Source organism: Drosophila santomea, chromosome 2L, assembly GCF_016746245.2.
Source record: "Drosophila santomea strain STO CAGO 1482 chromosome 2L, Prin_Dsan_1.1, whole genome shotgun sequence".
Taxonomy (NCBI): Eukaryota; Metazoa; Arthropoda; class Insecta; order Diptera; family Drosophilidae; genus Drosophila; species Drosophila santomea.
The window spans coordinates 18,809,375-18,837,058 of record NC_053016.2 but is presented as its reverse complement, the minus strand read 5'-3'; the positions used below and the strand labels follow the sequence as shown (position 1 = coordinate 18,837,058).

General features: G+C 43.9%; 10 protein-coding genes across 13 annotated transcripts; 5 read left to right on the top strand and 5 right to left on the bottom strand.

Annotated features, from left to right (window-relative positions):
* Nucleotides 1-690: 690 nt before the first annotated feature.
* LOC120449825 (nodal modulator 3) lies at nt 691-5,341 on the top strand. Its single transcript, XM_039632476.2, has 6 exons — nt 691-875; nt 995-1,541; nt 1,699-2,584; nt 2,958-3,136; nt 3,194-4,158; nt 4,214-5,341. Exons 1-6 carry the CDS (start codon nt 733-735, stop codon nt 5,091-5,093), a joined length of 3,600 nt encoding a protein of 1,199 aa, XP_039488410.1. The 5' UTR covers nt 691-732; the 3' UTR covers nt 5,094-5,341.
* Nucleotides 5,342-5,353: 12 nt separating this feature from the next.
* Nucleotides 5,354-7,174, bottom strand: LOC120449834. Its single transcript, XM_039632487.2, has 4 exons — nt 6,972-7,174; nt 6,274-6,421; nt 5,856-6,212; nt 5,354-5,795 (listed from the first exon to the last, which is right to left on the bottom strand). Exons 1-4 carry the CDS (start codon nt 7,165-7,167, stop codon nt 5,357-5,359), a joined length of 1,140 nt encoding a protein of 379 aa, XP_039488421.1. The 5' UTR covers nt 7,168-7,174; the 3' UTR covers nt 5,354-5,356.
* Nucleotides 7,175-7,655: 481 nt separating this feature from the next.
* On the top strand, nt 7,656-9,161 carry LOC120443991 (cyclin-dependent kinase 10). The gene is made up of 5 exons (XM_039623467.1): nt 7,656-7,858; nt 7,916-7,988; nt 8,044-8,421; nt 8,493-8,939; nt 9,004-9,161. Exons 1-5 carry the CDS (start codon nt 7,730-7,732, stop codon nt 9,138-9,140), a joined length of 1,164 nt encoding a protein of 387 aa, XP_039479401.1. The 5' UTR covers nt 7,656-7,729; the 3' UTR covers nt 9,141-9,161.
* LOC120443992 (39S ribosomal protein L42, mitochondrial) lies at nt 9,133-9,589 on the bottom strand. The gene has a single exon (XM_039623468.1). It carries the CDS (start codon nt 9,560-9,562, stop codon nt 9,188-9,190), a length of 375 nt encoding a protein of 124 aa, XP_039479402.1. The 5' UTR covers nt 9,563-9,589; the 3' UTR covers nt 9,133-9,187.
* Nucleotides 9,590-9,823: 234 nt separating this feature from the next.
* Nucleotides 9,824-12,641, top strand: LOC120443989 (GPI ethanolamine phosphate transferase 1). Its single transcript, XM_039623463.2, has 2 exons — nt 9,824-10,685; nt 10,741-12,641. The coding sequence occupies exons 1-2, from the start codon at nt 9,902-9,904 to the stop codon at nt 12,639-12,641; spliced, it is 2,685 nt and encodes an 894-aa protein (XP_039479397.1). The 5' UTR covers nt 9,824-9,901.
* Nucleotides 12,642-12,671: 30 nt separating this feature from the next.
* On the bottom strand, nt 12,672-24,302 carry LOC120443990 (SPARC-related modular calcium-binding protein 2). 3 transcript variants are annotated; one of them, XM_039623465.1, is made up of 11 exons: nt 24,217-24,302; nt 19,163-19,453; nt 16,167-16,326; nt 15,326-15,828; nt 15,152-15,266; nt 14,543-14,821; nt 14,220-14,311; nt 13,876-14,156; nt 13,542-13,676; nt 13,342-13,481; nt 12,672-13,285 (listed from the first exon to the last, which is right to left on the bottom strand). In XM_039623465.1, exons 2-11 carry the CDS (start codon nt 19,235-19,237, stop codon nt 13,224-13,226), a joined length of 1,842 nt encoding a protein of 613 aa, XP_039479399.1. In that variant the 5' UTR covers nt 19,238-19,453; nt 24,217-24,302; the 3' UTR covers nt 12,672-13,223. The 3 variants fall into 3 exon arrangements, with proteins under 3 accessions (XP_039479399.1, XP_039479398.1, XP_039479400.1); XM_039623464.2 differs by lacking the exon at nt 24,217-24,302 and having other exon boundaries at nt 19,163-19,716; XM_039623466.2 differs by lacking the exons at nt 14,543-14,821; nt 24,217-24,302 and having other exon boundaries at nt 19,163-19,721.
* On the top strand, nt 22,512-22,993 carry LOC120443993 (defensin). Its single transcript, XM_039623471.2, has one exon. The coding sequence runs from the start codon at nt 22,601-22,603 to the stop codon at nt 22,877-22,879; it is 279 nt and encodes a 92-aa protein (XP_039479405.1). The 5' UTR covers nt 22,512-22,600; the 3' UTR covers nt 22,880-22,993.
* A 391-nt stretch (nt 24,303-24,693) lies between the features above and the next one.
* LOC120458553 (protein seele) lies at nt 24,694-25,899 on the top strand. The gene is made up of 3 exons (XM_039646234.2): nt 24,694-25,053; nt 25,144-25,311; nt 25,428-25,899. The coding sequence occupies exons 1-3, from the start codon at nt 24,969-24,971 to the stop codon at nt 25,742-25,744; spliced, it is 570 nt and encodes a 189-aa protein (XP_039502168.1). The 5' UTR covers nt 24,694-24,968; the 3' UTR covers nt 25,745-25,899.
* LOC120458554 (cytochrome c oxidase subunit 7C, mitochondrial) lies at nt 25,884-26,398 on the bottom strand. Its single transcript, XM_039646236.2, has 3 exons — nt 26,198-26,398; nt 26,009-26,136; nt 25,884-25,952 (listed from the first exon to the last, which is right to left on the bottom strand). The coding sequence occupies exons 1-3, from the start codon at nt 26,285-26,287 to the stop codon at nt 25,940-25,942; spliced, it is 231 nt and encodes a 76-aa protein (XP_039502170.1). The 5' UTR covers nt 26,288-26,398; the 3' UTR covers nt 25,884-25,939.
* A 317-nt stretch (nt 26,399-26,715) lies between these two features.
* Nucleotides 26,716-27,306, bottom strand: LOC120458555 (cytochrome c oxidase subunit 7C, mitochondrial). Of its 2 annotated transcripts, none has more exons than XM_039646238.2 (3): nt 27,132-27,306; nt 26,879-27,025; nt 26,716-26,819 (listed from the first exon to the last, which is right to left on the bottom strand). In XM_039646238.2, exons 1-2 carry the CDS (start codon nt 27,213-27,215, stop codon nt 26,909-26,911), a joined length of 201 nt encoding a protein of 66 aa, XP_039502172.1. In that variant the 5' UTR covers nt 27,216-27,306; the 3' UTR covers nt 26,716-26,819; nt 26,879-26,908. The 2 variants fall into 2 exon arrangements, with proteins under 2 accessions (XP_039502172.1, XP_039502171.1); XM_039646237.2 differs by having other exon boundaries at nt 26,874-27,025; nt 27,132-27,304.
* Nucleotides 27,307-27,684: the final 378 nt, after the last annotated feature.

Here is a 27,684-nt window from a genome sequence, read left to right as displayed (position 1 = left end):
GTGAGTCTTTATCTTCGATTGGGGTGATGGAAATTGGTTACGATTATTAATATACGACAAGCCATTATCTGTTTCAGCAAAGTGTGTTCAATGTCGACGCCAAATGGCGAACGCTTAATAATAATTCTATCCACTTTATCGCACAATCGCACTTCTTTTATGACCCAACCTTACGAATAACGCAGTTGAGATTCAGTAAAAGATAAAACAAGCAGATAAAATAAAATGTAATATGTATTGAAATTAATTTGAAGGAGCAAAAATTCAAACTGATTTATATTTGATCATCAAAAATGTATAAATACGGGTTATTGTCAAGGGACCATAATATATAAGAATATAAAGTAAACTGAAAAAACCACAAATGTAACAAATATTTTATACAATCATTTAAATACATATCTTTAGATTGAAACATAATAAGGACTATGTAAATTTGTAATTTATTTGCAAACTTTGAACCCATTTTTAAAGGATAACAGAAATCTAAGTTAAATTCCAATGACTTTTAAACGTTTTACACTTTTCCTCTTAATTAATATACATTATATATTTAAATTCAATCTAAACGATACAAGGGTTGTTTAAACCGTTATTTTAACGGTTGCAGTAGTCTCAATACTCAAAAGTATATTTTGGTAACTATCGCAAGTTGAGTAGTGTTCTTGAACGGCCACACTGCCGCCCGAATTCGTAAGGTGCAGCCCTGGTCACTCTGGGCACGTAGTCAAAATGAGGTTTTTTTCCGGCGTTTTCGTAATTTTATTAATTAAACTTTTCCAAAATGCCAACGCCGGCGATGTGGAAGTCGTCGGGTGCGGCGGATTCATCAAGAGCCACGCCGAGATCGATTTTTCCCGGGTGGAGATCAAACTGTAAGTAACAATTCCAATCGGGGATGACCTGATAAGAATTATGGCGCATGGTGACCGCTAATTGAATAATAAATTAACTGGCCCGTATGTGATTAACCTAATTTCATCTCGTTCTGCAGACTGACCAAGCAGGGATCCCTGAAGGACAAGACGGATTGCTCACCCTCGAACGGATATTACTTCCTGCCCATTTACGATAAGGGCGACTACCTGCTCAGCATTTCTCCGCCACCGGGATGGAGCTTCGAGCCGGAACAGGTGGAGTTGAACTTCGATGGCAAGACGGACGTTTGCAGCCAGGGTCGCGATGTGAACTTTGTGTTCAAGGGCTTTGGGATCACCGGACAGGTGGCTCTCGCCACCGGCGGCGGAGCCCGTGGCGTGGACGTGGAACTGCGATCTGAGCAGGGCGAAGTCCGGCGCACAAAGACCGATGCGAACGGAGTGTTCTCCTTTACGCCTATTATTCCCGGTAACTACGTAGTCAAGGCCTCGCATGCAAGGTGGCACTTCTCCAAGGCGGAGCACAAGGTGGTCGTGGTAAGCGGGAACACCGAATTGCCGGCGAACTCCTTAGTAGTCTCTGGATTCGATGTGGTTGGTCGCTTTGATTCCAGCTCGCAGCTTCCCGGAAATCTGGGTGTGACTCTATACAAGAAAAAAGGAGTAAGTCAAGTCCTTTGATAACCCATATTAAATTAAAAAGTATACATTTTGTTAACTTTTGTAACCAATTTAAATAACTTTAATTGAACTTAATTTTTATTATTTTAATTCCTTTAACTTAACCAATTATTAATTGTTTGGCCTTTTCTCTTTTCAGCAATCTTTAGTGCCAAAATGTGAGACATCCTCCTTAGCGCCGGCTAATAGTGTTAATGGAGGATACGAATCCGCATCCTCCTGCTTCTCCCAGTTGGACAAATCGGGAGAGTATATTTTCAAGAATGTGCCATCTGGAAAGTACCTGTTGCAAGCTATCAACCTAGACTCCAAGTTGAAGCTGCACTTGCGTCCCGAGCTTTTGGAATTAGAAGTAGGCAAGGATACGCTGCAAGTCAAGGATGAATTCCAAATCACAGGTTTCACAGTTTCTGGTCGGGTTCTGACCTCCGCAGGAGGGGATCCCCTAGTGTCAGCTGTTGTTAAAGTAAATGGAAAGAAGGTGGCCGAGACTGACGCCCAGGGCTCGTATACTTTGGATAACTTAAAAGCAGGCACTGTCAACATCGAAGTGCAGTCCTCGCAGCTGCAGTTTTCTCCCCTGCAAGTCAAGGCTCAGATCGACACCGCTTCCCTGCCCACCATTGTTCCATCTGCTTATGAGGTGTGCGGAAAAGTAGTTTCCCCGAAATCACACAATGTGGGACTGACCAAGATCGGCTCCACCTTCCACTCGACAGCCTCCACAAACGCGGAGACCGGAAGCTGGTGCGCCTTTCTTCCTATTGGCAAATATACCATTGAAGTCCTGACCACAGATGCTGACAAGGCCGCTGGAGTGCAGTTCTTCCCTGTTCAGCAGCAGACGGAGGTTCGCGATGCACCCGTCAACGGCATAACCTTCTCCCAGCTACGCGCAAAGATTCGTGGCGAACTGCAGTGTTTGCCTGATGCTACCGCCACCTGCACTTCCGCCGAGGTCACCCTGCAGGCTTTAGATGCCACCGGTCAGCCCACGGAGAACAAGTGGAAGGCCAGGGCACATCGTAAGTAATCATTATTTAGTTTACCTTTAAGAAATACTGAATTATTTAGACTTGGGGAATATAAGATTAAAGTTAATGAATTGGTTTATCAGAAGAAATAAGTTTAAAATCATTTCAACGAAATGGAAAAATTTTATAAATCCTACTTTTAAACCTATTTTTGGTATTACATCAAGAAGCACCATTAAGTTCACATAGTAACTTACCTAAAACTTTTGACACGCATTACGTTACGATTGGACGGTGATAAGTAATAAGATTACAACCGTAGATTATGTATCTTTGTTTTAATAAAGATGGTCTCCAGCCCTACTATGTATCATCTAAGATAACCATTTGCTATGCTTTGCCAACTAATTCTTTTGAACCGTAGGTGGCAAATATATTTTTAAGGACATGCTTCCCGGTCCCTATGAACTAACGATTCCCCAGGGAAATCTCTGTTATGAATCGACCCGCGTGTTCCTGAACGTTGCATCTGCCGAAGAAGATGCGCCACCATTTGTGCACAAGGGCTACGAGGTGTCCATTATCTCTAGCCATCGGGCACTGGTAAGTCTGTCAGTTACATTACCGAATATCTTAAATTATATAAAATTTTCTTTTAAGATGAAATACACACACGTCACTGGACCCTCTGAGCCAAAGGCACCTACAGAATCACTGAAGATTGCGTCAGGAGTGAATACATTTTGCGTGAGCAAGTATGGTAGCTACGATTTCAAGCTAGAGGGCTGCCACACGTATGATGCATCGCTACCCAGCAAGTTCATCACTCCAGAACCAGATCAGTTACAAACACTAATCATTAATGCAGTGGCCCACAAGACTGGCGTTCGTGTTCTGTCCACAGAACCCACTGCCGATTCCATAAAACTTGTGCTCGAGTCAGAGTCGCTGGGTCAGGAGGTGATCGCACCCATTGCTGAGTCCCATAAAGTAGATGGCAAGTTCGCCTACCGCTATGACACGTATTTGAAACCGGAACAGGTCCTTCGTATTACACCAGTGAGCGATGTCCTGCTGTTCGCCCCCCAGCATCACGAAATTGTTGGCAGCAGCGATTGTGTAGATATTGCCTTCAACTTCGTGGCTACCAGAGGTTTGATCCTACGCGGAAAGGTTGTTCCTGCCATTAAGGATGCAAAGATCACACTGTCATTCCCTGATCAGCCAGAGTTGCAGAGCCTGGAAGTACTCACCTCCGTCACCGGAGAATTTAAGTTTGGGCCCATTGAGGAGTCTCTCGCTTTTGATCTTACGGCCGAAAAGGAGTCCTATGTGTTCAGCGACTACAACCGCCAGACAGCTTCGTTTAGTGCTCACAAACTTTGCGAAATTTCTGTGGTTGTGAAGGATGAGGATAGTCAAACATTGGGCGGAGTCCTCCTTTCGCTAAGCGGTGGTGAGAGCTATCGCAAAAACCTCGTCACCGGCGATAATGGAGCTATTAACTTTCACTCCCTTTCGCCATCGCAGTATTACCTGCGACCCATGATGAAGGAGTACAAATTCGAACCCAACTCAAAAATGATTGACATTAAGGATGGCCAGACGGTTTCTGTTACTCTTGTGTAAGTACAATTTCGGTTCATTCCTCAACATATAAAGCATTCCCTATTTTTAAAGTGGCAAGCGATTCGCTTACTCGATCTTTGGCTCTGTGACTTCCCTTAACGGTGATCCCTTCGCCGGCGTTAATGTTCAGGCCACAGCCGAGGATGGTTGTCCCCAGCAGCAGGAGGAGGCCACTAGCGAGGCGAATGGACAGTACCGCATTCGGGGCCTGCAACCCGGCTGTAGCTACTCCGTTCGCGTCGTACCCGACAAGGAAAACGTGGAGCGATCTATTCCTGCCCAGCACACGGTTAAGGTGGCCAGCGAGGATGTGCGCGACATAAACCTGGTCGCTATTAGCCCCCTGAAGATTGTGGACATCACCGCCAGGGTGACGGCCACACTCAACGAACACTACAAGACACTGCGCATTGTGATGTACCGCAAAGGAAACTCGGATTCTCCTGTATTCTCGCAGCGTGTGGGCACTCCAGTGAATCCCAAAGCAAGACTGAACCCTGGCATCACCGTCTTCTTCCCTCGCATTCCCTTGGACGGCAAGAGCTACGTGGTAGAACTGCAGTCCACCCTCTCCGATAAAACATATACCTACAAGCTGCCATCGACTACGTTTGTGGCTGACAGGGGTTCCGTGTTCGTTGAACTGGAATTCAAGCCGGAGGTGCGCGCCGCCGAAGCGGATCTTAACCAGAATTCGATTTCGGCGCTGGTGCTTATCGCTTTGGTGGCCATTGCATTCTTTAAGCAGGATCTGGCCACCAGTTTCCTCAGCTTCGTGTGGAGCAAGCTTAACGATGTCGCCGCCAATCTAGCTCAGCGACAGAAAAGCAAGACGCAGGTGCGCAAGAACGAGCCAATAAACCAGCGCGAGATTGAACAGATGGCCGACCAGATAAATGCCATCAAAAAGAAAAAGACCAAGAAGATTTAGTTTCGACTGATAGTCGGATTAGATGATCAGTTTAGTCACATTTTGAGGTATTCGCGGTAGGTATTCATATGGTTTTGTTTTCTGTGAGATTTTGTTTAACCCTGTTGTAACTTAAAAATTTTAATTTGAATTGCATTTAAAAAAAACTTTATAATTTTTCACTTTCCATACATAGATTGAGGCAAGTTTATTTGTGTTCGTTATTCACTCTTATAGCTAAAATAAATAAATACAATTAAATAGTTTAATTAGACAAGGCTGTTCTAGTGCATCAGGATGTGCTCGGCAATGGAGCTCAGTTTGCGATTCTTGTGTTTGGCATGTCGCCTTTCGGCTTGTAGGTTGATCTCATTCTGGGAATCCACGGTTACAGATTCCTCGGTGGCTGGCTGCTCCTCGGGTTGCTGCTCAGCTTCCTGTTGGTCCGCCTCCTGATGTGCCTCCGACTCCTGACTTTCCTCCGCATTCTCGTTCTCCACGAAAATGCACTCGGAATTGACGGCAGCACACTCGCCAAAGCTGGTGGCTCTGGCCAGAGGGTTCCTGGCATTGGTGTACTTCTCAAAGAATCCGCGACCCACAATGCGGAAGGCCATGCTGGTCATGGGATTTAACTTGGATCTAAACTCCATTTCACAGACGAATCGGCGTCGGCACGCCTTGGAGTCCAAGCCCAAAAAGGCGAACATAAAATCGGCAATCCTAAAGAAATATTAGCAAAATGTAACCTTATATAGTGAATATTAATTATTCTGTACTTACTGCTCTTCGGCGGGCATTTGGCGAGCCACGCTCTCTGAAATTTCCTCATCCACAATCTCAACCTGCTCCTCCTCCTGCTCATCCTGGATCAAATGGGCGTGATCCGCAGCGCTACGCTTGCCGCGACGACGCGTATCCACGGGACCAGATGGGCCACTTGGTCCAGAGGGAGAGGGAGATTCGCTATGGTAGTCGCCATGCACATCAGAGACTATGTCTGATCCTGCATAGCTGCTGTATCCGGAATAGGGCTCGAAGCTGGCGCTGGAGTCAAATGATGAAAGGGCGTCATAGTGCTCCGAGTGATCGTGATCCAGAGAGTAAGGAATGTGATCGTGATGGGAGAAAGACGAAGGTCTAAATAAAAAAATTTATTAATAATTAACCGGTAGGAGGCACAGTGTTATGATCTACTTACGGATGATCCAGGATGATCTCCTGGTTGCACCTGGCGTGGGGCCAGAAATAGCGCAGACCCAAGTAAATGGCACTGCCCACAAAGAAGGATACGATAACCACTTTCACCTTGATCCAGTAAGCAATGGCAATGGGCCACAGGTGACGATCTGTGAAGACAACATACAAACATCAACACGATTAAATAATTTTCCATTGCATCAGATTTGGAAAACTTTCACTGCTCGACTTCTACTTCTACTTTTGAAGAAGGTTTCACGACAATTTATTAAACAATATCTATGCCCAAGATTGAAAGTGAAAAGTGTTAATTGAGAGCAATTCGTGTTCGTCCAATTTGAATGAGGTGCGTCTGGTCTGGGATTCGAACTGTGGGGAAACTTTCCAAAGAAAGTGGGATGGTTAACGCCCATGATTTGCGATTATGTTGATCCAAACGATCAGAATAATTGTAATACTCGCTCGCTAATTGTTATATAAATTCGGATTTTTGATAATATCGGTAGTATCTATGCAGTCAAAAGTGTTTGGATGATTATTGTTAGGTAACTTTTAGGAAGCAGTTTCGGTTTGTTCTACGAATTGCTATAATAGGGAGCTAATAGGTAGCTATCTAAAATTGTGTATTAATTATAGTTCTTTGCTTTAAATTGAATGTAAAAATAGGATTTCTACTTTGTAATATCTGATATTACTTACACCAGAACATGTGGTGGCGATGGCGGCGAGTACGTCCCTCAAACTCCATTAGATCCCGACCGAAATTTTCCCATGTGTCCTCCGCTTGGTTATCCAATTGCGCCGGGTCCTCCTCGTTCTTCGTCTCCTCGCAAAACACCAAGGTGAAGTAAACGACCAGGAGCACAGCTCCGTACCAAATGGTGTTCTTGTGCATATTTATTTAGCGATGTAGCGGTGAAAAGTAGTGTGAGTAAGAGCTGGTATCCCTGTGGCTTTGGCTTTGGTTGGTCACTGCAGAACCGAATGATGCAGCTCGAAGCCGAGTATACGGCTTATATACCACCAGATATCTGCGATCCACTCCAAGCTCGGAGTGATAATTGAAGCGCCGTTGTTGTAGCTTTGCGCGCAGATTTTCACACATGCGTATGGCCCGGGATGATAAGTTTAATGCCCAAGCCATGCATTTGAAATTTCTTTAAACTAGTGCAATTTCACTTTCATAAGTCGTGCCCGCGGTTCGAGACACTTTTGTTTTGGTTTAATTAGTATCTATTACGAAATATAGGCCTAAATAAAGTAATTGACAATTGGCGATTTCGAGAACAGTTTTCAAAACTTATGTAAAACCCCGCCAAATCGAACCGGTTAAAAAAGTTCTAACGGGCTATCGACAGGTCGAACAGCAATCGGTCAAGAACTTCCATCTCTAATTAAATATTGTAAACATTTGTTGACTTCGTTGATTTCGTAAAGAAATGCCTGCCTGTTAAATTATGTCCAGCTTAAAGTCGAACGATGTGGACACCAATCCTGCACCGGATCCCCAGGCGCCCATTACCCGGAAGGGCTTCCTCATGTCGCTGAACACCGGAACCCCAATGCCGATTCCCGAGCAGAATCTGGTAAATTAGTTGCCTTCTAATCCTCTGCAGAACATTTGATTTATGCGAATCTTTTAGTTTGGCCGTTGTCGTCCTGTCTCCGAATTCGAGAAACTAAACCGCGTCGGTGAGGGCAGCTATGGAATCGTCTGTAAGTTTGGCTCCACATGCATTTAAAATATTGGGTAACCTGCAATCCCGTACAGATCGCGCACGTGACACCCGCAGCAATGAAATAGTGGCTTTAAAGAAGGTCCGCATGGATCAGGAAAAAGATGGCCTGCCTGTCAGTGGACTCCGCGAGATCATGATCCTAAAGCAGTGCCATCATGAGAATATTGTCCGCTTGCGTGAGGTGGTAGTGGGCAAAAGCCTAGACAGCATCTTCTTGGTAATGGACTTCTGCGAGCAGGACCTAGCCTCCGTGCTAGACAACATGTCGCAGCCCTTCACCGAATCTGAGGTTAAGTGCATTACTTTGCAGGTGCTAAAAGCTTTGAAGTATCTCCATTCGCGATTTATGATCCATAGGGATCTAAAGGTTTCCAATCTTCTGATGACCGACAAGGGCTGCATCAAAGTTGGTAGGAAGAGAAGCAAACTGTAATCCCGACATCTAATCCCGACGTCTAATTTTCATTATTCCATTCCCCAGCTGACTTTGGTCTGGCCCGCATGTTTAGCAATCCCCCGAAACCAATGACTCCGCAGATGGTTACTTTGTGGTACAGGGCACCGGAACTTCTCTTGGGCTGCCGAACACACACCACGGCGGTGGATATGTGGGCTTTTGGCTGCATACTTGGTGAGCTGCTGCTCGGAAAACCTCATCTTCCGGGCAATTCGGAGATTGCACAACTGGACATGATCATTGATCTCTTGGGAGCTCCATCGGAGTCCATTTGGCCAGGCTTTGCCGATTTGCCCGCTGTACAAAATTTTACCTTAAGTCAGCAGCCCTACAATAATCTTAAGACGAAGTTTCGCATGATTGGACAATCGGGCAGGAACCTCCTGAACATTTTGTTTATCTACAACCCAAATACAAGAGCCACGGCCGAGGAGTGTCTCAATAGCAAGTACTTTGTCGATCCGCCGCAGGGTGAGTTTACTTTTATGGTGACAGAGAAGGTTTCTAAAGTGACTGAGCCGTTCCCCACTTTTAGCTTGTGACCCGAGAATGATGCCTACTTTCCCACAACACCGGAACAATGCGGCACCTCCTCCACCAGCCCAGCCTCCCGCGGACATTCCAATCTCGGATTTGCTCAATGTATTTATCAAACGCCAACGCATGGAGTAAATGAAAACGAATTTATTTGAACATTATGCAATGCACTGGTTGGAAAACTACAGGTACGGCCGGTCCATCGGCGTTTTCTTGGCCTTCCTGTCGCGGGCGCGTGGGAACCAGCGGTGCTTCGTTGTGTGGGTCAGCTGCATCAGCTCCTGGCGAGCCACTTCTGGATGTTTGCTCTTAAAAGCCCGCATCGCCGTCTTCAGTGCTGATTCCTTAACTACGGACGAGCTTTGAATCTCGCTAAACTTTGGCAGCGGCTGGGTGTTCTCGTAGGGAACTGGTGTGTCCGGATGCCAGGCCACAATGGTGCGTCCATTTTTGGTCACTGCCACGGCCTCCACCAGACTCTTGCCACCGACGGCATTGCGCTGCACGGCACTCGAAGAAAATAAACGAAATCCTCTGTATAAACGTGCCGCTGACATTTTTACAATTAGAGATGAGCCGATAACTGAACAGCTGAAATGTTATCGATTTAATTAATTGTCAGTACTCCCTCACTAGCTTTTTTTTATTTTCAACTTGGAAAAATGGCTAAATATTTAATTTTGAAATTTTCGAGTAAAAAAAACAGCTGAAATAGTTCTTATTATACTTTGTTTTACAAAAATAGCAAAACACTACATTTTGCATTCATCGTTACATTCATCGTTTTTTTTCACTGTCATCTCTAACATTCCAGTCCAGCCTTAGTACTCGATACCAGGCGCTTATCATTTCCCTTCACAGCTGATTTTCATTTGAAAACAAACATTCCCGTCGAAATGTGGATTGCTTACGCACTGGTGGTCCACGTACTGCTTTTGGGCTCAATTTTCGTGATCTACTTCCGCTCGCCGGTGATCACGGGCCTTACTCCGCAGAAGCGACTTTTACACTACGGTTTGGAGCCACCGGCGAATCGTTTAGTGCTGATCGTGACCGATGGACTCCGCGCAGACTCCTTCCTCGAGGAGAACTGCCGCTATGTGCCCCACCTTCGCGAGATCTTCTTGCGGGAGGGCGTCGTAGGCGTGTCTCGCACTCGTGTGCCAACGGAAACCAGACCCGGACACATTACCCTGATCGCCGGACTCTACGAGGATCCATCGGCCGTGCTGCGCGGCTGGAAAAGTAACCCCATCGATTTTGACACGGTATTCAACCGAAGCTCACAAACCTACGCTTGGGGCGCTAGTGATGTTATCAATGTGTTTTCCCATGTGTCCAATGGCGGCTTGATGCATCTTCGGTTTTACAACCACGATCTGGACTTTTCGCCAGGCTACGATGCCTACGAGCAGGACGAGTGGGTGTTCAAGAGGGTGAAGCTGTTGCTTCAGCGGAAGAGTGAAGCCCTTCAACGGGCCAAGCACGTCGTGTTCTTTCTACACCTCCTTGGACTGGACACCGCTGGACATGTCCACAAGCCGGGCGCCCCAAAGTTCCGTCAGACCTTGGACAAGACGGAAAAAGGTGTTTACGAAATATACCAGGTGTTCGAGCGGATGTTTCCCGATAAGCGAACTGCTTATTTGTTGACCGCTGATCATGGAATGACGGACTCGGGTACGCCATAAAATTTTAGACCCGCAAAATTGCTTCCTAAAATGTGTTTTTATAGGTTCCCACGGTGCTGGTTCGCCCCATGAAACGGACACTCCTTTCGTGCTCTGGGGTTCGGGAGTCTCGCGGATGGTTCCCAATCCAGGAGGGCGGACATTTATGCCGAACAATGAAGGTCCTGCCATGCCATTGCTCGAACTAGAGCAAGCCCAGCTTACACCCCTGATGTCCGCCTTGGTCGGTCTTGCACCTCCCATGAACAACTTTGGGATGTTGCCCATGGGTTACTTGAATGTCAGCACGGAATACGAGGCAATGGCTGCCCACATAAATGCTCTGCAGCTCCTGGAGCAGTATGTGGCCCTGCAGAAGCAGCATAAAAAGGGATTTTTCGCGGGTATTTTACTCGAGTTTGATGTTCTAACCACCGAAGCAATCAAAGGATACAAGGATACAATCCTACAGCTGCAGAAGAACAGGGAGTACTCACTTTGTATAGTCAGGAGCCAAGTCATCATGTCACAAGCCCTTGAGGGCATCGATTACTACCACGGATATTACCGTAGAGTGCTTTTACTGAGCACCACTTCCACTTTCCTGGGATGGATGTTCTACATCTATCGCCTCCTATCTAGGAACAGGGCAAGTAAGGTGGAGTTGGTTCTTGAAAGGAGTAACAAAATAGTCAGAATGAGCATCGGAAGTTCTGTGATCGTGCTCGTTATTTGTTTACTGAGCCAACGAACACCGCTGGATATATCCTTTTATCTGCTGCTTCCAAATTTCGTTTGGCTTAAGGCTTTGCAACCTTGGAACATCAACTTCTATTCATCGCCAGCTTCGGCGTATAGTGTGCCGGCCCTGCAAACCTCAATGTGGCAGCTTATATTACTCATTGCTTGCGCGGAGCTAATGGTCTTCACCTTCTTCGAGCGCCGTCTGATCGCGCTGTGCTTCTTCGTATTTGCCTGCTACAATAGTTGGGGCAACTTTAAAACGAAATCCAGGGATTTCTTCTTCTGGCTGGCATTGGTCCTGATTCTGTCGTGCTTTCCGCTGCTGCCGCTGTCAGTGGGCTACCAGAATGGATACCTGCTTGGAGCTGGAGTTGTAGTAATTCTTACGAACTCATTTTGGAATTCGAAGTCCAGATTAAGCTACAGGAAACACACAAAGTACAGCAATGTCCTGATACTGCTGCAAACCATATTGTGTGCTTATCTGCACTCAAACGGCATTAATATTCCAATTCCATTGAAATTGGTAAGCTGGTTGTACCTAGTCTATGCCTTCGCATCCATAGTGCTGAGCAAAGAACCAAGACTGGACCTGCGTCTTGCCCAGATTGTCTTTAATTTGGGATCTCTCTACGCAACACTGTGTACCTCCTATGAGGCTGTGTTTGTCCAGTTGCTGACTATAGAACTGAATTTCTCTTTGAGGGCTCAAAGTGCGCGGGCCGAGAGGTCAGTGCTCCGACTGGCCTTCACCCTGCTATTGTACACTTTCTTTTCGCTCTTCGGATCCGGAAACATAGCATCGATCAGCTCCTTTGATCCGAACATAGCTCGATGCTACCTCAGCCACTTTGCTCCTTTTGTGATTATGGGTCTGGTGCTACTGAAACTTCTCGTGCCTGTGGTGCTGATCATGTCGGTGGTCTATGCCCAGAGCGAGTTTGTGCGCCAGCACGAGGAGCAGATCTTTATCTGTCTGCTCCTCATTTGCGATGTAATGGGCCTGAACTTCCTATTCCTGGTACGCAACCAGGGCTCCTGGTTGGACATCGGTACGTCCATATCACACTTCGTTATCATGGAGGTCACCACGCTGGTAATCCTCCTGCTCTTCTATACCGCAAAGCAGCTGCTACGAGTGATTCCTTGGGAAGAAATAGACTTTAAAAGGTTGCCGCTGCGTTTAATCCACTGGGATGTGATCAGCGCCAAGCATCACTAGTCGTAAATCTGATTTGACAAAAGTCCTAGCTAAGCTTAAACATTTATGTTCGATAATATTTACAACACTAATAATTAGTAACATACACATGAAAATTATAGAATCTAATGCTAGGAATGTGTCTGCGTGTAGTTAAGGGTCAGGGTGGATCGATTTCATGGACAACCAAATTTAAGCTTAGAAAGAATACGAATAATTATTTGCAAACATGACAATTGATCACTGATTTTGCACCTTTTTAACGCATTTAAAAATGTATTAGAAACACCAGTATTGTTACTACTTTAAACATAAATAAATTAAGAATTTCAAAACATTTTTAATAGTTAACAAATATTGTGAACTGATCATACTTTAGATTCCTAGTAGATCATCAATAACTTCAAAGATAGAAATTATATTTCTTTAAAAAAAAAAGCTAAACAAGTGTATATTTTTAGGATTACTCCACAAAATCGACCCACCCAATTGTGGATGGTGTTTTGTAGGATGTGCTCTCGTGTGGGTTTGTATGTGTCATGGCACGACGACATTTAATTTGTTGTAGAAGCTGCAGCACGGCTATAGAAACGTTTTTCCCGATTAGTCTTTCAGATATCGCTCCACCGGATTCACACCTTGAAATTTTGGACTGGCGGTCTCATCTGAAATGTATCTTGGATTAGCATTAGGCAGGACACTTTCAGAACGGAGAACCCACTTGACTGTGCCGGCTTAGCCGTGGTGGCACTTTCCCGCGGAGTTGCTTGCAGACAGTTGAGCCACTCAGCCAGAGAGATTTTTTTGTCTCCATTGGCGTCGCAGTAGCGCGGCATCTTCTTGCCACATCTGCGCAGGTTGCTGTTGGATAGGGTAGCGGTCATAGAGGCAATAAGGATGAGTTGTGGTGTGGTGACTCACCTGGCACTGGTGACCAGATCGCGAAAGTTCTTCCACTCTCGCCGATCCCACGACTTATTCTTGTTCTTGTCCAGATAAACAAAGCTAAGCGTAGCGATTCGCTCATCGTCTGTCTTCCACATGGAAGAGTTCGTACTGCAAAGTAGAGCATATATTGGGAACAATATAAAAAATATATATTTTATAGAAAATATTTAAAAACTACTTCCATGAACTTTTGATATTCCTAGTACATTATATTAATATCTAGGAAGATCTATGAAAGGCCGAAAATATATAAACACTAAGCTTGCTGAACTAAAAATGTGTGCCTTAGAATGGGGATCAATCCTACCCGGTGGTGCTGCTGGGCAGAAGCGAGGTGTTGAGGTAGGCCTTCAGCTCCTTGAGGAACTGCGTCTTGCGCGGCTCGGTGCATCCCTTCATGGGTCGGACGGCCACACTCTCGTCGCACTGAGGCCGCTTGTTCTTCACTGATGTGCCCGGGATGCTCTTTCCCGTGTCCTCGTTGACGCACCAGCAGTACGAAGTGGACGTGGAGGAGTAGCACTGAATGCGCTGATAGCGACCATCCGGGAGGCACTGCGGCACAAATAGAACGTTTTTCCCGCCGTGCTGTGGGATGGGGTAATAACGTTTAACCAGAGGTTTCCTTTTGGGAAGGCAATTAATACTTACGCCCTGTTCCTCCAGCGTGACCGACTGATCCATCCAGCAGTTGGAGTCATTCTCCAAGTCCTGGCTCGCCGTCTCTGGCTTCGAGTTGAGCACTGAAGAGATTTACGCATTAACAAACATTTTATTATGCTCTTTGGAAGGATGGCGAATGATAACGAACACAGAAATTAAATGATTTGAAATCATGGTCAATGCCAACATTCCAACAATAAAATAATTGTTGAACAAATTAAAATTTTTATAAATTATAACTACGTTAGATATCCTGATTTTAGTTTATACCAATGCACTTTGAATTTGGTTAGTATCGCAATTCTACGTACTATATAATGATGGGACATGCGTTCGTGAACTGGGCAGATCTGCTCCTTGCGAATCGTCCTCTTCACCTCCGTAGCCTGTGGCTGTGTCCTCGTAGTTGTCCTCGTGCTCCTCACTGCCACTTGCATCCTCGGAATACGAGTGTGGACTACTTCCAGTACCAATGGTGTTGGTATGACCTCGGTGGTGGCCATTGACGTTGGTTTTGTGGATACTATAGTGGGTGAAGTGTGGTGGTGTGGTGGCTGCACTGCTCGCCAGGAGATTTACGACAGCACTACCTGCATTTAGATGACACACAGATGTGAGATGGATTTAGGAAAAATGGAACATGATATCATAATAAATCTTATGATTCTTTTTACTGATTTTGAGACTCACATAAACTATATTTATTTAAGTATATTTAATGAAATGCAGCTAATTTGTTATTTGCCGTTTAGGAAACAATAAAAATTAAGATTTTTCCTTCAACTTAGAATATAATTATGTGTGTATGTGTGTTAGGAAATTATTTATGCATTAATAATGGTAAAGTGGCTGATACTGTAATAAAAGTTCATGAGGCGCTGCTACAATAACCTGTTCTCTACAACCGAGGTGTTACTTACGGTTGTGAAACTCCTTGGTGAAGCAGACGCTCCATTCCAACCAATTGAGGCTGGCATCCTTGATGACATCACAGTATTTGCCAAAGGTACGTCCACATCGACGAGGTTTAACGTTCTAATTAAAATCACTAATGTAGAACACAGTTTTCCGGAGTAATAACTTCAGTTACATACCCGCCTGAGGACCTTCTTTAGCTCCCTAATCTCGTGGCGATCGAGCAACTTGTTGCCATTCGTGTCCAGCTTGGAGAACTGCCACTCCAGAATGTGAGAATCTGTAAGAGATGCCTGGCGGAAAAAGCTCTGAGCCTCGTTCCGGAACATCCTCATCAGATTGGCGTTGAACAGCGACCGATCGGACTTGCTGCAGGTCCGGTGGGCTGAAGAACCTGTCTCCGAACTGCCCTTGGACGCAGAGGTATCCGGATTATAGCCAATCTGATGCGATGCCAGGCGGCGTCGGTCACGTCGATTGGCCCTGCAACGCAGTTTGCCCTTTCGCCGAAATTGCTTGTTATCATCCTCGATGGGTCTGCCCTGACTATCACTGCACCAGCATCCGTTGTTCCCGTAGCACTGCATCGCCGCAAAGTTGCCATCCTTCCTGCATCTGGGCACAAAGTACTCGGGATCTCGCTCCTGCTGACGACGGGCAAATTTAACCGCCTCCAAGCAGGCTAAATAGATAATACGTATTTTTAGAAACTGGTACATTTCTTGGAGTCTTTCATTAATCTTACAACGTAATATGAATTTCTACTACTATATTCGGTAGTCAAACAAAGAACTACGCACAATAGAAGTGTATAATGGGTTGCAAATGTAGCAATAAGACATTAAGATTATTTCGAAGGTAATGAACTACGATCACTACAACAGTTTAAACCAAAGAGCTTATCGAAAATTTAAACAAATCATTTAAACAAATTAGCAATTAAAAATTCGTAAAGTATTTCAGGGCTACATCTCCCGAATTATAAAGACTATGTAGGGAACGTGATACATTGACACTTACCATTGCAGGAGCCGCTGTACTTGAGGCTCACCTGGTGGCCACCACACTGCGCCCGCAGCAGATGACACCTGGTGGGATAGGTTTGGCCGTCGGTGCCGCAGACGGGACCCTCGTTATCATCGCATTCGCCCTGTTTGGCTGCGCAGGCCGGGAGCTTCATCTAGAGATCAGGAGGAGAAGGAGGAGGTGGTGGTGGTGTCAGTGCAAGGTAGGCTATAAGGTAGCTCCAAGGAGGGGGTGAGGTACTCGTACCGACCCCCCCTCTTGGGCAAATACGCGTAAAATGATTTACTGCACTTATGGCCAAGTCTGCGAGTCGCCAAGCGTCTGGGCCTTTGCCGCTGACTGGAATACCAATGTGACCAATGGTCGATAGGGGCGGCCGCTTGGGGGGTTGGCTGTAGAAGGGGGGTTTGGGGGTGGGCTACCTGCGAGCCGGCTAATGTGAAAATCAAAGTTGTCAGGCCCATAACTCGAATGCCCCGAAATCTGCACCAAAATTATGGCTGCCTGCTGCTCTCGAGCAACTTTGCTGCTGAGTGAGCAAATTCTTGTTTAGCCCACAAAATCACATACGTGTATATGCAAATATCGGTATCTATATATCTTATACACATACAAAGATGGGGAGGCCCAGCACTTTGGGATTTGCCAGTGCAGCGCCTTTGTCGCCAATTTGCTCCGGCCGGCCCACGGATATTTATTTGTCGTGTCACTCGGACATTAATTAGATTTCGCTGTTATTGAAAAGTGAAATGCGTCAAGCCATCTAAATGTCCCATAACTGAAACATGTTTGGGATAAGATATGAGCATACCACTTGAGTTGCTAATGGTAGTTAAAGCATGTGAGCTGTATACCTATGTACCATTTCTGTATGAATACTTCGATTACTTCCAATATACCTATATATCCATAAATGTCATATGGAGTTTAGTTTTTTAACATCGTACAAAATCTATAAGAAGTGCTTCATTTGACAAAGGAGAGAAAGCTCATAAATTCCAAAGAAACATCAAATGAACAAAAAAGAATTATGGCTATCAAGTTTTTAAATTCAGCTTAGTAATTTAATGCGCTTATGTAGACACCCAACAAGAAGCAATAAGCACCCCGGAGATACTAAACACCAGAAGCTCGACCAGAAATGTTATACAATTATGAGAAGCACAAATATTACCTGTCCCAGTGTTATCTTGTTGCCCCAACATAGGGGTACACAAATAATGTAGAATGTCTGTAAACAATTCGAATTCTTTTTTGTGGGCAGCGAAGCACGCGCTGCTTGGAAATCGGAGTGCGCAGGTGATTTTCGACTCCCGACTGGGCATCGACAGATATCGGACAGAAGTACATACATATGTGCATATGTATGCATATAACCAGAGCGTACATATGTATATTGCTGCAATAAGCAGATCGCATGGCTGTTCTCAGAGGTGGGTAGTGGGGCATCTGGTTAACAGTTGAACATAAATACCCCATTAGCTAATTATCAATTTCGATCATTGGGGGGCAGATACCTATAACTCTTGTTAAGTTCCATACACTGCTTGTACATAGGAAAATGTGTTAAATGTTTATAAATAATACGTAGTTTCTAAGTAAGGCCCCCTCGAATTTCGTGTTTGCAATGCCCCTGCACTGGAGAATGTCTGATTGGAAATGCAAATGACAGTTTTGCTTGTGATTACCTAAGTTTTAAATAGGGCGTTATCCCGAAAACGTGCCTGGATTGAAAATTACCACCTGGAGCACCCTGTTGTATCCCGCCCCCTCTGCCCCACACACTATCTCACCCGCTTAGCCACAAATTATAAACTGAGACAGCTCAAGGATTGTTACCAAGATAACGACAAAATTATTGACTGACAGTTCTCACGCTCGAAGAACGAGGTGGCGAAGAGGAGGCTGCGATGGGCGGGAAAGAATCAGAAGAACAAGCTCCACACTTTAAATACTTCTTCACACTTTGTCATCATCAGCCAGCTTCAGAGACATTGGCAAAATGACTAAAAAAAAAGGTATTTAAATAAGAAAGGATTGCTAGCCGTTTAGGTCGAATGTGGAATACGCTTCAGCGTGAACACGAATGCCTGAAACGCGAATTCTTCAGTTCTATGCCTGTTGTGCAGATAGTAAAGGGAATGAAAAAGGCAACTCCTCCTGGTAAATCAAAAGCCAATTCTTATACTTTTTACACACAACCAATTGTAAAATGTTGCATTTATTCCAAAGGGTATAGAAACAAAGGGGAGCAAAGGCGCAGCAAAATAATCGCTTTTGACTTGTGACCATTTTGTGTTCTCCTTTTTGCAGCTCCCCTTGCTCTTCTTCTTATTTCTGCAGGAACAAGAAACACGTTCGTTCGTCGGTCAGATGAAACAAAAACAAAAATCAAGGTGTGGGATTGAAGACAGGCCAAGAGGAGGCGATCAGATGAGAAGACACGAGAAGCGATGAGCAGAGAAGAGGAGGGGGGAGAAGAACGGAGCCGGCAGACTCTCTTTTCGGAGTTTGGCAGACAGCGCGGCGGCGAACAAGCTGGAGAAAGACACGGAGGAGAAGAACGGCCGCTGCTTCTTTGTTGGCTGACTTTTGGTACCTTTGATACCTGGAATATTGGAGTGTTTTCTCGGGATTTACGAAGCAATCATTTGTAGCCTTTGCAGAAAGTTTGGCAAGCACTTATACAAATTGGAAAGGACTTAACGCTGCTCCAAATAATTGCTGTCTTCGAAATAACACTTGGCTACGTACTAGATTCTGAGAGGTAAGAACTCAAAGCCCCTAGAAAGTAAAAGGCTATTGATATGGATATTGATCTTACGCTTTATATCCGTAATGTAATATGGTAATTGACAGGTTTAACAGGCAATAGGTTAACCGTATACATTACGCTCTGCTCTACGCGAACATATTACGCCAAAAGATTAAACTAATTTAATTTTGCGTGTTCTGTGAATATTTTTTCAAGTGTTTGAAAGTAAACTTACCAACTGATCGTCACTTTTTCCAGTCGCAATGAAAACCGCCAGCCAAGTAACGAACAAAACACACCTCGCCAACATTTCACTTAGCAGTTCGAATTTGTCAATTAACTGTTACTATGCTTAGGGTTTGGGATTGGTTTGGTACGCGTGTTTATTGCATCAAGAACGATTCTCTCATTATAATCAAAGTTTTTCGTTTATTTCACCATCTTTTTCGCAAAGTCGCAATTAGATTTTCTTCCTAGAACTTTTACTTGCCTCTCTCCGAATTATTTATTTACCGATTTCCGTGGGCTATTTATAGTGGGAGAGGTGTGTGCGTGTGCATTAAGGTGTTGTGGTTCTTCTGTTTATATAATGCGTCTTAATGTGTGCGATTTTTGGCTCGTTTCGATTGGAAAACCGCCCGAAAACGTTTAGGAAGCGAGGAGCGAGGAGCACGGATCACGGATCACGGGTCACGGATCTGCAGAGAGCACTTCAATAGGCAACCGATCGCAGCCGAGTTCCACACACGACTGGCCATTCGCCTTGGAGTGGAGTGGCCCAAAACCCAAGAGAGTGGGCGAAGAATCGGAATCGGATTCGGAATCGAGCTGAGAGATCAGCGGAGAGAGCGGGACATCGCCGCCGCCAGAGTGTCTGGCGTGTCGCTTCCAATATCTTATCTTTGCCACTCCGACTTGTGGACTTGTGGAGACTAAGGAGACAGCACAGTGGAGCCCCTCGCAGTTAAACCAGGTGTCGGTAATAGCGGAGGAATGGAATAAATTGGTTTCTGGCAAGGTATTTCTAAATGAGTGTTGACTAACTACAACTTTATCAGTACAGTAAAACCAGCATAGGAGTCAGCTTAACGCGAATTCTTTAGATCTTTCTTTCAGTGTCCGCAACTATTAAATTATGTTTATAATACTGCACTGCTGTCCAACTACGTCAACATGCACACAATATATTTTAATATATATTATACGTTAGAACAGAGTGATTTATGTATTAATTTATAATTTAGGGATGTTCCACTGTAGCAGCATAAAAACGATCACATTCACACACCGGCCGACAGAGAGAGCACTTGTGTATGCGTGTGAAATTTATCTTTCTTTGTGCATCTCAAGAGGTTGCCTCACCAACAAAAGCAACAAAAACCCTCTAAAACAAAGCGGCCAACAGTTGCACCAGCTGCTCAGCCAGCGGGGGAGGGGCAAGCGGCGCAGGGGCGTCGGGGCATAGGGGTAGGGGTAGGCGGTCAGGGGAAAACGTGAGCCGTCGAGGGCCCCGCTCCTGTGATTTATAGAGCCGCTGGCCAAGGAGTTTGCCTGGAGAGGATTTTAAGACGGAGGATGGAGGAGGCGGAGACGCAGAGGAGTTGCCGGTCTCCGTCTTCGACTCGGTGTGAAACCTGCCAGACAGTCTGACGGCGGCGATAACTGTCCCCCTCTTGCCCCCTACTTGATACCCTAACCCCAACCCCCCGAACACCCGAACCTGCCACCGCTTTGTTTTCGGCTGTGCCACACTCCGCTTTGTGGTCTTCTTCGATGATCGAGCATGCACTGGGGGAAATAACCTGCAAATAATACAACCATATAACTTTGTATAGAAGTCGCAACTCTAGCCAACTCCAAATTTTCTACAATATCTCGGGGATCTAGGGGATGTGGACTACTGCAGTTCGGATGTACCCCTGATGGCAAGCTTTACTTATAACGGGTGTTTTTTTTAGAGGTATAGAACTTTAAGTTGGCATTACTGTTCAAGATGGCGACCGATTTAACAGCTGTCAAGTGATTTATTCTCAGTTTGGTTTGGCAATTCGTCATGCGTGCTTACAAAATCCAACTCGTGCAAGAATTGAAACCAAACGATCATCAAGCAAGGCGTAGATTCGTCGAATGGGCCCAAAACGAGATTGCTGTTGTTCCCGATTTTTCATAAGCCTCCAAGATCTTGTGATTTAACACCGCTAGACTACTTTTTGTGGGGCTATGTAAAGTCATTGGTCTATGCGGATAAGCCACAAACGCTAAACCATTTGGAAGACAACATTCGCCGTGTTATTGCCGATATACGGCCAAATGTTGGAAAAAGTCATTGCAAATTGGACGTCCAGATTGGACTACATCCGAGCCAGCCGTGGCGGTCATATGCCAGAAATCATATTTAAAATGTAATGCCACAAGATTATCTTTCATGTCAATAAAATTCATGTCAATCGAATAATCCATCGTTGTTTTATTGCAATTTAAAGTTCTATACCTCTAAAAAAAACACCCTATACATACTCGCATTATAAGCCTAAAGTTTGGCGGCCCTGAGTACACCCACACTAAATAGCTTTAGATAGGCCAAATAAAATCTAGAATCAGATTTCGTTACTTTGTATTCTTACAAAAAGAATTTCGGTGTTTTCTCCTCGTGTGCCCATCTTCACACGAACAACACTCTAGACTGTAGACGGTTGTAGGGGGCGGGGTAAGAACTCAAGTGGAGTGGACTGGCAGACAGTATGACGCCAAAATGCAAGACAAGACAACCTGGTCGATAACAAAGGTAAACAGGCAACGGCCAGCCAAGGAGCAGGGCAACTGAAAAAGCCTCGGTCGTGGGATTCGATCGGGATTGTCGGCTCAGCGCGACTGGGTTCAGAACCAGATGCAGACACAGATACAGATACAGATATAGATACACGTACGCGCAGATACGGTTTCAGATACAAGTACACCCGCCCCTGCCGCTGTGTGTCCAACTAATCATTGTGTGATTCTTGTTTGTTTATTTTCCCGGCTTTATGAAGAGACTTTTCGGTAGAAATTATTTACTGTCGCATGCGTTTATGTATCTGCGTATCCGTATCCGAGTATCTCAGTATGTGAGCAAAGCCCTTAAAGCGGCACCCAATCAGCCAGTTAGCTAGAAATCAAGATGATTAAATATGAGTTCCCCTTGATCAGCATATTTCAACAGTTTGGGAGTATGAAAATCGGAATTGAAAGCTGCTTAAGAGAAGGCTTTTAACAACTAAGCATACTTAAGTATGTCCTGCATATCTATATCGTGTATTCGCAAAACACAGATTCTGTCTTACAGATTCTGTAAGCCCATACAAATTTGAAGCGGTTAATTTTGTAAACTTGACTTGTTTGACTTATTGCCTAAGATTTAAGGGCAGTTTAAATATCTAAAAATGCAAATGACTTATTGCAGAAACGGTCAAGGCAAAGCACATGAAATAAAAATCTAGACAACAGCTATTCCCATTGTCAGTGAGCTACAAAATTAAAAACCCCCGATACTTGTCTTCCTGCTCACCAAAAGAGATAATGTGGAGGTAAGTCACCGAGTGGGAGTCCCTGAGCGAATCGATCAGCCCGCCGTATCGCTATATAAGCTCGGTGAAACCACAATCTGCCACAACAGTATCTCCAGCTATCATTCAAAATGAAGTTCTTCGTTTTCGTGGCCATCGCTTTTGCTCTGCTTGCTTGCATGGTGCAGGCTCAGCCCGTTTCCGATGTGGATTCGATTTCGGAGGATCACCCTCTGGTGCACGAGGATGCCCACCAGGAGGTGGTGCAGCACAGCCGCCAGAAACGAGCCACCTGCGACCTACTCTCCAAGTGGAACTGGAACCACACCGCCTGCGCCGGCCACTGCATTGCCAAGGGGTTCAAAGGCGGTTACTGCAACGACAAGGCCGTCTGTGTTTGCCGCAATTGAATTCGTTTCGCTCTGTGCACCACAGACTTTTGTCTTATAAAAGTGTCACAATAGAAACAGAACGAATTTATAAAATAATCGACCTGTCTAATCAATAAATATTTAATAAATGGATGTGTCCTTGCTAACGAATTTTGAACATAATGGGTATACAAAAAAAAAGGGACATTAAAAAGTCGTTAACCTATTTTATGTAATATATTTTATATTTTTTATGATAACATATGAACACTAAATTCTCTATTAAATCGCTCTGCAGTGCACTAATCAAAATAATATATTCTGTTCTTTTGTATATTATTATTTGTAATTCAGTTGTTCTGCGTTCTCTCTTGACTAAAAGGCAAAATAACGGTTTCATTTTATAATTAAAATTCAGAAGTGTATATGGGATTGAGGTTGCAACTCAGAGCTTTAAATCTAGAACCTACAATGACATATAACGACTTAATTTGTCAGTGTCTAACTGTAACTGTAGTAAACGGAAACTGCTTTTGCATATATTTTTTTCCGCATAACTTTGAAATAAGCAATAAACAATTTATATAACAAAACTTCTTATTATCATAAGCCGGCAGCGTTTCAATTTACTATAAAAGACGACAGAAAGCTGAACGAACTAGAACAGTTCTCACTTGAGATCCCACCATGAAGATCACGATTATTCTGGCTCTAACTCTAGCTGCGATTTGCGTAATGCAGGTTCAATCTATTCCGGAGGACCCCGCGAATGGTCTTCTGCAAAGGGAGCTTCAGAGGAATAATATCCAGGATGCGGAGGAACACGTTCGCCAAAAGCGACAGTCCTGCATTGAGCGGTGCAATCCTTTCTGTTTAAAAAAGGGCTTCAAAGGTGTTTGTGTAAAAGATTTGTGCCGATGCGTTTGATTATGATTTAAGGAGATTTTAATTAGGAGTTGTATTTTTGTATAAATATTAATAAAAATATATTAAAATTAACATAATTCTATTTGAGATTGAGGCGCTTCATTCATAGCCGAATGAATGGTCGCTTATCGCCTAGCGCGAATGCCACTTTCAGTTTGGCAGGGTCAAAAAATTGAACCCTCGCTAAAAGGTATAGCAACAATTTGCATTGCATTTCCGTTCTTCTGCGGCGTTGCTCTATAAAAATGGCAAGTCGGCTACAATTCGTTCTTATCAATTAACCGAGCAAACAGTCGCCAAGAAATGATCAACACTGCAAACAAGGGAAAAGGGAAGGGAAACACGCGCCGCGAGGGAACACGACACTTAATTAACGCCAATTATAATGGTTAATAAGACTATGTAGAAATCGAGCAACGCGGCCAACTTGTGGGTTTCTTTTAATTTACAAACGCTTTGCCGGATAATTACGCGACTCCCTCATCCTGATATGTATGTCGGGCCGAAAACAGAGCAACCACTCGCGAGCGATTCCCCATTTGCACTGACTCTTCAGTTATCGTCTTACTATATAGTCCCAAGACGGCCCATGTATACATATACGTTTTCGATCTACAGCTAAGAGAATGCGATAATTGAGTTGAATGTATTGCAGCTCTCGCTCAAAACATAAACAATTCAATGTGCATGTTGCTGCGATTAAGATTTGAATTATCGCGCGCACTTAGCTATCGATATATTACGATCTACAGGTATTAAAAGAGATTTTAAAAATGTAAGTAATAATTTTCTAAGAGTGAAGTACATATTTAAATATTTATTTATTTTTTTGTGACAAGTAACAGTAACGGAAATCTCAGGATATGGTTACCTTAAAAATATTTTATAGCCATAACTGGCATTAGCTAAAAAAATTTCTATCGATAGCCGGGTATTATCAATAAGGTTTCTTTAAAACATTTACCACAATTATTGTGAACCCAGGCCCAGTGACTTCGTCCCTCGTTCGCACATCTTGAGCATAAATTAAGTAGAATTCTTCACTTATCGCTGGAGAGCATCTAGAACCACGTCGCTCTTAAGCAGTAAATACAGCACACGTCTTTATCAACGCCGCACTTTCAAACGGAAGGCGCTTCTGCTGACGTGGTTAATGCAATTAGTTTTTACGCGTTAAACTTTTAAGCAATAAATTAAGAATATGCTGACGAAGGCGCTAATCCTGTTCGGACTGCTGGCCTTGGCCCAAGGTTACAGCTTCACCTCCCGCGAGGTCAAGTGTCACGGTAAGGAGAACGCACACATAAGTCAGCAACAGGCAGCTGTGCACTTGTTGGCCCTGGGAACCCGAATAATTGAAGTTTCATGAATTACAGTGTGCAAGGCCGTAGTTACGGAGCTGGAGGAGGCCATTGCCAAGGAGGACCCCCACAAGATGGCCGATGTCAGTGGATTCCGGCTGGACGCACAGGGAAATTCGATCAGCAAGAAAGTTCGCCTTGTGAAATCTGAGATGTTCCTTACCGAATTGATGGAGAAGATCTGTAAGTAATTATAACCAAAGTGAATGAAATGATAAAGAAAGCTGCTCAAAAGTCGCTAATTTTTATCAATGAAGACACTAATTTGTGGTAATAAACTGATAAGCAGTTCCTTATAGGTGAAAAAATGGACGACTACTTGAAAGCAACCTACAAGAGCAACGGGAAATTCACACTCCTGAAGATGATCATTAACGGTCAGATGAATCCCGACTCCTCGTTGGTTGACTTTGTGCAAGATGGCGATCTCAACAAGAGCCTGGGTCACTTCTGCAACGAAGTCCTGGAGGACAACGATGAGATCTTTGTTAAAGCCTTCCAGGCCGAAGAGCTCGGCAACGATTTGGACATCAAAATCTGCTCGGAACAAGCCAGGTACTGCGACGAATCGCCAGTCCAGGAGGAATACGACTTTGACGGAAAAGAGGAGCTGTAGCTGGTCCCAGTTAAAGCTTAGTAAATAACGAATTTTCTTGATCGCCTGTGGTGGTCCCTGTACTGATATTTCGAACGAAATTTATGTTTAGCTAATGTAAAAACCATGCCAATTGTTACAAAGTATGTACGACAATAAATTTCATGTGCAATGTATTTTATTAGTTTATTAACGAGTGTCTTATGTCATTTGGGATTATTCCTCCTTGCTGTAAGGCAAACATTAATAACGACACGATTTTATTGGATTACACAGAGTACTTACGGATCCTCGGTTACATTACGAAGCATCTGGTGGCGAATCACTAGGAATGGAGCTCCAAAGCCCACGATTCCCGCAATCAGGTAAAACAGTGAGAAGCGCATCGGACTATCCAAGCCAAAGGGTAAATTCTGTGAAGGAAATTTCAAGTTCTTAGGACGCTCTACTTTGTGTCGACCTTGGGTTAACTACCACTCCAGGAGTGCCGCCTGAATATCCACTTCCATAACGCTTCAGCGGCCCTCTAAACTTGTAAATGGGTTTACGAAGAGTGGGCCACATGATTAAATTTTAATCCGTTTGTTAAGACGGGAATATGAAATTATATGATTGCGTGCGAGTGAGAAGTTACTCCCAGATTTCTAGCGACTGAATGAAAGTACTGGATTTTGGTAAGCCTACTAATACTAATATTTCCCTTAAAGAAGTCTCCAATTTATTAGTATTCAATTAGTATTTTTTTAAAACGTACATTTTTGTAACAAAAGAGTCATGATATTAATATTTCGGAAAATTATTTTTGCGAGCACGGTGTCCATATAAATATAATGACATGATTTGGAAAGCTTATATTTAATTTAGTCTCAAGATATTCATTCTAATAGCTTTACAAACAAGTTTAGATGCATTGCACGTGCCTTTAGGAATGACAAACGGCTGCTGAACATAAACTTTCGTTCCAGCTTTTAAAGAAAACATCCATCAATCGATTCTACGGTTATGGGTAACTTTATTTTGTTTCCACTTTTAACTTAAATTTAAGCTGTAACACACTGTAATGGCCTCCCGGCCAACTTAGCAGATAACGCTACATCTGAAAAGTGAAAAGTTTATTAAAATGCAAACCAAATATAACCAATAAACTAACCTTACATTTGTTGTTGCTGCCGCTACGGGAGCACCTTACTTCTTGAGCAGCTGGTGCCTGACGATCAGGAAGGGCGATCCGAAACCCAAGACACAGCCGATGGTGAACAGAGCGGTGATCCTGTACTTGTTGGTCAGTCCAAAGGGAAGATTCTACAGGAAAATGAAATGTTTTCCGGTGTCAGAATGGATTTTCCTTCCAATTCTATGCGGTCGTGAAAATTATGTAACCCGAATGGGTCCATTTTTCGGTACTCACTTCGCCGGGGACTCCGCCATGTCCGCTAAAGCGAACCATCGACTGGGAAAAGTTTCGTGCAATCACACTGCTGCGGCCCAACATTTTGCAATTTGACTTATTTAATAATAATTCCAGAAAAATATAGTTCGCAGTGGGTGCGCAGAATAGAGATGACAGATGGTCGATAGCTTTTCAGTTCTGCTGATAACTTACGTTAAAAGTAAATGTGATTTCTGTTAACATTACCTTAACATCACCGAAATACAATTAAATGTTTAAATATAAAATTAGAAATTCCCAACTTACAGATGCCGTCCAGCCCTATTTACAAAACTCTTAACCAAATTCCAAACTTTGCTGGGTTTAGTGTGCAAGTTCTGGATGCGGCTAGCAAACTTAAATGTTTTTCTACAAAGAGTACAATTTTGTCATGTTTTATTTTTCTGTAAAAAATATATATATATTTAAATAAACAGTATCAGTATCTTTTTATATTTTAAAGATAATTGTTACAATTTGAAATTTATCTAAAACATTTTATACAATTTCACTTAAATAATAAGAAAATGCA